Source organism: Cyprinodon variegatus, unplaced genomic scaffold, assembly GCF_000732505.1.
Source record: "Cyprinodon variegatus isolate N-32 unplaced genomic scaffold, C_variegatus-1.0 Scaffold740, whole genome shotgun sequence".
NCBI classification, from domain to species: Eukaryota; Metazoa; Chordata; class Actinopteri; order Cyprinodontiformes; family Cyprinodontidae; genus Cyprinodon; species Cyprinodon variegatus.
Window position 1 is genome coordinate 365,029 of NW_015151193.1, and position 8,046 is coordinate 373,074.

The following is an 8,046-nucleotide window of genomic DNA, read 5'->3' on the forward strand; positions in this document are numbered from 1 at the left end:
GGACCTTTTCGGACCTCCTCTCCCAGGAGGGATCAACTGAGTCTTAAACTGAGCCAGGGATTCAAACAGGAGGTTTGGATCCAGTCTCCTTGAGAACGTTGAAATTACTCTCTGAGCAAGGGAATCATCTTCACCACGACCCGTTCAAGTACAGCAGGAAATCTGAGTGGCAGTCAGCATCTCCGTTCGCCTAAACCGTCCGAGTTCTGGGTAAACTCTGTTCCGCCCTCCACCAAGTCAGACAAACTCTGGAAAACAACACACAGATTGGAGTCAAAGATCCTTCACTTCTCTGGAAACGTGAGTCAACAACCAGATCCTCTGCTTCAAATCAACAAATGAAATTTCCCACTGAGCCTGAACTAATAGTCTGCCTTCCCCTCACCTTCCAGTTCTGGCAGAGCAGAGTTCTGAGCAACACCGAACCGTGCTTAATCTCTTCAATAAAACCTGTTAAACTTTTCATCTGTGTCTCTCTGAATTGGTTTCACTGCATGTGGGTCCGAGCTTTAGACAAAATCATGACACATATAAATTCATAATTTAGGTATTTTACATATTTTTTACTTAATTTAAGTGATTCAGCTGTAAAAATTAGTATATTAGTAAAAAGTTATTTTTATTTATTTTGAAAAAAACATTTAGCAGATGAAAACCGGGATACTATCTCAATATTACTGAAGCTATCACCTTATTGTTTTTACATAATTATTAAAGAGAATTTGTAAAGAAAAAGAAATGAAATAGATCCAAATCAGTAACCATGTCTGTTCCTATTAGAATTTCTTTGAGTATTATGTGATCAGTACAGGGGCCAGGACATGATCTACAGGGGCACCGGTCCCTGTTGGCCCCTGTCTAGAACCGCCCATGAACGCATTTCAATTTTTACCATCAAGAAAAATATATACAATTAGTAACAATATAGATGATCTTACAATTGAATAATATATTACTCATATTTTTCTTATGTGAATGTTGCAGCGTATGCAACATTTTCTGTTGCATACGCTGATATTGTACAACTATTTCTTTTTGACATATTAAAGACCTGTAATAACACACAGTTCTGTTTTAGACATAAATATCTGTGAAAGGCCTCAGAGTGATTATCCTCTGAGTTTTGTTTGGGTCTGTGAAAACTCCCCAGGAATAAAAAGGAGCAGTCTTCAACATTGTGAGAATAAAACATGAAAGAAAATTTTAAATGAGCAAAGAAATTCACATAAAAACAATATATTAGTGTGCAATAAGCAGTGAGTGCACAGTTTACTTTTGTCTGCAGAAAATGTGTAGCTCTAACGACGACGTTCTAATGCTGTTTTGTTTGAAGTTTGTGCATGGCTCCCATGATGAAAGACATTCACACATAATTGCCCTGATGTCTCTTATGTGTTTTTTTTTTCTTTTTCTGTTTATTGTTTATGCTTTCCTTCAGTGCACCACATCTCTGCTCTTTCAAGTCCTTTATAGCATTTTTTCCTCCCATCATTTTACAGAATAAACTTCACTGTGAAGAAAATGTCCTTTTATTATAACACTCATCAATAGCTGCTGTGGATCCATTCGTTATTATGATTACAGGCCTGCATCATAATCCTAAATAGCTTGCAGTGCATCCAGGATTTTTGCACAATCATAGTCCTCCTCTCTGTGCTCATCCTGCAAAACCTCATTTAGTCACATGTCAACATATGTGTTTATTAGTGGATATAAGTCCCCTCATGGCAGCGTGTTCACGAGCTTGTCGCTAACCCCATAAACATGTCTCTATTTGCCAGAAAATGAGGAAATTGTCTCTGATGCGGGAACCCTGGTGTGTTGCTCTGGCGTAATGGCCTAGCCAGAAAATGAGGGTCATGTTATATTTTTGCTGAAATGTTGTTTTCAGTATTCAGCAGTATAATAATTGGTAAGTGGCTCTGTTTTGGTATTTTTTTTCCTCTTCTCCTCATTTAAATTTTGTTGGGGAGCCACTTTCAGGTGCATTGCTGCCAGGAGCGGGTAAGGAGAGTAGCACCTTCATCAGGCGTAGACTCATTCTTTTAAATGTGTGATTTTAGGCTCATGTATTTGTAATTGTAACTGTATGATTTGCACTCATAAATCTTTGATTTAGACTCATAGATTTTGTATTTAGATCTGTAAATTTGGGATTTTTACTCATAAATTTGACATTTGTACTTATAAATCTGTACCAGTTTTAGTCCGTGAGGCAGACACCCTGTCTACTTTTAAGGCTAGGCTTAAAACTTTCCTTTTTGATAAAGCTAATAGTTAGGGTGGCTCAGGTTATCCTGAGCTATCTCTATAGTTATGCTGCTATAGGCTTAGACTGCTGGAGGACATAGGGACCCCTTTTTCATCANTGGAGCTGGTTGACAGTTGCCTTTTGTATCTATGCTTCTTTTTCTATGTCTGCTTCTGTCTCCTTGAACCCCAGTGGGCCTCAGCAGATGGTCGCTCACACTGAGCCTGGTTCTGCTGGAGGTATCTTCCTGTTGAAAGGGAGTTTTTCCTCTCCACTGTCGCTACAAGCATAAGTTTGAGGGATTGCAGACAGTCAACCAGTCAATCAGCTGGTTTTCCTGAGATAGAAATATTTTGAAGGATATGATCACCTGTATAAAGAAATTGGATATTTTCTAATTGCAACTTTCCTCCGTGTGAGTCTCTCCAGGTTGAAGTGATGTTTGGGTTCTGCAACAATAAAACATTTTGGGAACCTGTTGTCTAAATTTCTCTATTTCATCATAGACGTAACTTTGTCTACCAAGTAAATAAGTTGTTGCTTATTTTGTAATTACCACATACCACAGTATATATTTTTTCATTACTAACTTACTTCACCAAGTAAGTTAGTGTGGTAACCCACTTGTTATAACATCAAGTAACTCACTCATTGCAATAACTTTTTAATAAAATCATTGAAAGAAATGATACATTTAAAGAACGTCCGGAGAGATGCAGAATAAAATTATTGATTGCACTGAAAAAATATAGCATTAAATAATAGCTTTATAAATTTTGACAGGTCCAAAATATACAAATGTTTACTTCTGGTTATGATGTCAATATCAAAACAAAAGGATTCTGCAGTCATAGGAATATTAGATTGAATTTATGTGACAAAAAGCTCAATGTGTCATATAAATATGGCTCAATATGTCATAGACAGGTATGGGGCATTGCAGGCTAACAAAGGAAGCCAAACGTCCCCCATTCCAAAGGGGTGGACCCTTTATCCGTTTCTATTTGCATGTTTTCTACACTAAAACCAGGCTTTGTTGGGCTGCTGGATAAAACCTCGAATTTAACGCTATTCCTGACATTTTGAATTGAAAAAGCTTCCTGGATGGAAGAGAAACGTCTTCAAACGTGGAAACAAAGTCCAGTGGATTGATTTTTAACTTTTTTGAAATCACAGAGCTCAATTGTTGTTTGATCCTCGGTCCTTTCTTCCTAAGGGAATAAATGTCATCTCCATGTAATGCAAGAAAAGAAAAAGCATATCAAGTTTTAACAGAATTTATTCCAATTAAGTATAACAGAACATTTGAAGAAAAAACTTGGTTTTCCAACCAGAACCAGTGGAGCACAATGAAAGATCCCTGCCTTCATACTCATCCTGCTTTATGAAAATAACGGGGCTCAGAAGCTACGCAGAGGTTAATGCTACTTATGAAAAGTAAATAAAATGTTTGATTAGCTTCAGCATTAGCGGAACCAGCAACCCTGGTAAAGAATGCGAAAGCATGCCACCTACTGGAAAGTTTCATTTGTAGTTATCAGCTTTAACACAACAGAAATATTTAACATTTGAATTAGCAGTGCAACCATGGTAACGTACATTCAAACAAGGTGTAAAAAAAAAAAAAGGACAATTTTTTCATTTGACATTTTTTTTACAAATAGATTAAAACATTCAGAGGCTTTATATATATATATATATATATATTTTATTATTTATATGCACAGATATTCTTCCTCTCATTTATCATGTTTATCATTTAAAACAATTATGTACATAAGTTTTTTTAAAAATCAATAATATAAAGAAAAAAGCGAACATTATATGTGTGTGAACTTATTTACCCTTTAGATAAAAATATTTTTTTTAAATGTCAGCAGTCTTTTGTTAAGAGAAAACAGGACCAACCACCAGATCCTGATTGTTTAGGTTTAGATAATTTCTGATGCGTCATGCATGTGACGGCTGAATGGGTCCATTGTCCCGAAGCATTTACATTCAAAACAACAAGAGGAACTAAAAAGTAAAAGCTAAACTCCAAAGATGAAGATGTACACTAATTCTTGTCCAAACACGGCTCAGCAGATACCCCTACTGCCACTATCTTCAGCGGATGAGCGTTCACGGTGTTAAAGTATGGAAAGAGCCGCTCTGTATAACTGATTGTAAATGTGTGTATGTTTCCTTTTGTGTCCGGATCAATGAATGACAGTTTTTTCTTGTCACAGTCCAGGTAACATCTGACCTTCTTGAGCTTTTTTTTGACTGTGAGGTCCACCGGACGATTTGTCCCAGAGTCGGCTGTGTATACCCCATCACAAAAAGATATTTTCAGTAGTTTGGTCAGGTCGCTCACCTTGTTCTGGGCAGACACAGCTAATACCCCCACCGACCACACAGGATTGTCGCCCACTTCAACATCCCAGCTGTGAATCTTTGAGTCAAAGCCCTCTGAACCCAGGATGGAAGGATAGGACTGAATCCTTTCTGGGTTTTCTGGAAGATTCTGCTTCTTTTCACGTTTCACACTGGTGAGATCCTCAGATACGATGAGGTCTGTGTGAGCAGTGTTTGGGTCTAGAACCACGGGTGAGTAGCTGACAATCTGCTTCATGTTTTTCCAGATGTTGAAGTCCAGGTTTCCTAAGTGCGTGGGTAAATTCATCAGAGCTCCTGGGATCAGTTTTGGATCATCCAGCAGGAGACTCTGTTGAGCTCTTTCCACTACAGTCGTGTAGTTCTGCAAAAACACGACATCTGGAGCCCTGAGCTCTTTCTCTGTAGCTTGGACTGTTTTTGAAAGTGTTTTTATGTCTTTTCCAAGACAGCTGATTTTCTCCTTCATCATTTGAGTCCTCTGCTCCTCTTCCCTCTTCAGAGCTACGATCCTGGCGTCTTCTTCCTCTTGTAAAAACTTGCGAAGCTTCTTAAAGCACTCCCTAATCTGTTTTTCTGCATGCTGAGACTGAGCGTGGATTTGTTTGTCGGTTTTATTGTAATTTCCGTTAATTTGTTCAAAGAATCTCAGCTTGTCCTGCAGGAGGCTGAGGATACCCGTGAGCTCTTCTCTGTGATCCTGAGCAGCCTCGTTTACCGGGGTAAATCTGTGGTTATTGTGCACTTTCGAGTCCCTGCAGATAGTGCACACAGGCTGCTGGTGATCATGGCAGAAGAGTTTTAATTTCTCATCGTGCAGATTACAGACAGGTTCCACCTCTGCTGAAGACATTTTTTTCTCTAAGTTGGGAGACAAACAGAAAAGGGGTTAGATAGTGAGTTTGCATTTTCTCTACTCTCTCATCCACTCTTGCATCATCTATACTCACGGTATTTACAGTCCTTCTTGTTTTTTCTTTATATTTCTTTGCAGCCCTTCTCTCGTTTCAGGTTCAGATCCTTTGTTTGAAATTGACAGTCTTGCTCAGTGTTGGCTTGTCTTCTAAGTGAAAGTATTTTACTGTTTTCAGGCAAGTCCAGTCAGGACCTGGGTGGGGTTATGTCCTGTTGAACTAGTTTTGTAATGTTGCACAGAACAAAAGGTTTGGGTTGTAGAACTACTTGAGCGATCTTATCATTGTCATACACTATTTGTACAGAGCGCAGCCCGGATCTTTGTTATGACCCCCAAGGTAAATCATTGTTCAACTTTGACTTAATGTACACAAAACAGGATGAATATTATGACGATATATGAAAACTTTTCTCAAAGATGATACAGTAAATGCGCAAGAACATTCACTTACCCATTAAAATAGTTTCATTCAGGTGTCATGGTCTTGGCACTGATGGTTGGCTTTTTCATTTGCTCCTGTTCACCTGTCTAATTCGCCCGGCGGCTGATTAACGGCAATTGTTTCCACCTGGTTCCCCAGCTATTTATGATGTTTGCCTGCCTTCCATCAGCGCCAAAGATGTTGAAAGAGTAACTCTAGCAATCAAGTGCATCTGTTATGTTGTTCTGACCCTGACCTGTTTTCTGCTTTGAATATTTGAGTTTTTGCCTTGCCTCTGTCTGTTTTGGCTTTTTCCTGTTTTTCCTGGTTACCAATCCTGGACTGTGTCACTGACACAGTCCAGGCTTGGATTCCCCTCATGGACACTGTTGCTCCATCAGCGTCGGCTGGCGCAGCTCATCTTCGCTTTGAGTTCTAGAAGCAGCCATGACTGCAAACAGTGGACTGAACTTTGATTCAGGTCATAGACTTTTGCTCCAAGTCATGATCAGTCCCACATTCCTGTCACTGACCTGTGTCTTCTATCTCTGCAGAGTATCCGCCCCGATTACGCCCAATCGCTGCAATCTTTTGGTTTAAAAATAAATTGTCCTAGTCTGTCTGTCTGAATATTGAGTCCTAGTTTCTAAGGTCAGGTGCTTTTGTCACTCCTGGGGGCCTCAAGTGTATAAACTCATCCTGGCAGATTACTTTTAAAAATACTTATACCAAGTGAAAGAAAATGGCTCAATGAATCCAAGCATAGTATAGCGGTATTGTCCCGAGAAAGCAACATTTCTTTTTACTAAATGTTTCAAATGCACTTATAATGGTATTATAATAAAGGCCCTTTTTTTCTTTCCACTTTGTTGAAAAGTATTTAGGGAGTAAAATATTATACAACAGACACAGAGATGGGAATGGAGGAGAGGAAGAAAGAGGGATTCAGAGATAAGGACAGGAAATGGCGCATTAAAATAGAGAAAACAAAGCAAAACAGCAAAGAGTGACAACACAGAAATTATACAGTAACTCCTACAACTCTGCTTCCACACCTTTATGAGATGAGAGGGACACTTAAAAACAGCAAAAAAAGACAACAGATCTCAAGAGCAGCGGGTATCCCTTAGATATCCATGTGTGTGGGAGGGAAAACTGATGGCGATTACACAATATTATTCAGGTTGGTATTTATCTGTAGCTGTAACTTAGTAATTAGTATTAGAGTGTATCCCTGAACACCTGGAACCAATCTCCTCTGGTATGTATGCATGGGCATGTTCGTGTATAAAGGATATACAAAGGTTCTTCAGAATGAATGTATGCTCAAAAGCAGGTGTGGGTGGCCCCAGACTCACCCCACACGTCTAAAGATCGATAAAGGGGGGAGACGGCATCTGAGATTACTCGGACAGGAGAAGGGCAGACACTGGGATAGCCACTCCCACCAGAGAAGGGCAGACGAAAACAACCGTTGACCTCCCAGTGGTGCCTGGTCTCTGAAGGACAAGTACCCAACTCTGCACTTAGAGAACCATCAGCATAACAGCAGACACAGGCACCTGTCATTGGCAGGGGGAAGGGTCAGACAGGCCCTGCTCATACTTGGGGCTAGGGCTAGGATGGGGCTAGGATGTTCATTCGGTGGGGGTGGGAGGAAAACACCCAACAAGTAGACAAAGAAAATTCACTTTCATCCATTCACATTCATACAATCCAAACACCTATACAGACATATACAGGCACGGAGACACATGGGCAGACACTAAACATATTCTTACACTGCTAATAAATACACTATCCTCCTGGATCTGTGGCCCACAGACCTGACCCCATCCCATCAACCCGCGACCCCCCCCGCTGCGCTGACCGGCAAGCAGTACAGTTCAACTCAGTTTATTTCTATGCCGCCAATTCACAACACAGATCATCCATGCAGATTCATTCAAAGTTTTCTATTCAACCAGGTTCATTGCATCGACTCCTTGACTCTTCAACAATCCCTCACACTAAGCATGCTTGTAGCGACAGTGGAGAGGAAAAACTCCCTTTTAACAGGAAGAAACCTGCAGCAGAACCAGG

At 39.9% G+C, this 8,046-nt stretch overlaps 1 protein-coding gene across 1 annotated transcript; it reads right to left on the minus strand.

Annotated features, from left to right (window-relative positions):
• Positions 1 to 4,053: 4,053 nt before the first annotated feature.
• On the minus strand, positions 4,054 to 5,508 carry LOC107098003 (nuclear factor 7, ovary-like). Its single transcript, XM_015395424.1, has one exon. It carries the CDS (start codon positions 5,478 to 5,480, stop codon positions 4,308 to 4,310), a length of 1,173 nt encoding a protein of 390 aa, XP_015250910.1. The 5' UTR covers positions 5,481 to 5,508; the 3' UTR covers positions 4,054 to 4,307.
• Between the last annotated feature and the right edge of the window lie 2,538 nt (positions 5,509 to 8,046).

Excerpts from the sequence above, each read along its gene's own strand:
- LOC107098003 (XM_015395424.1), bottom strand. The coding sequence starts at position 5,480 with ATGTCTTCAGCAGAGGTGGAACCTGTCTGTAATCTGCACGATGAGAAA.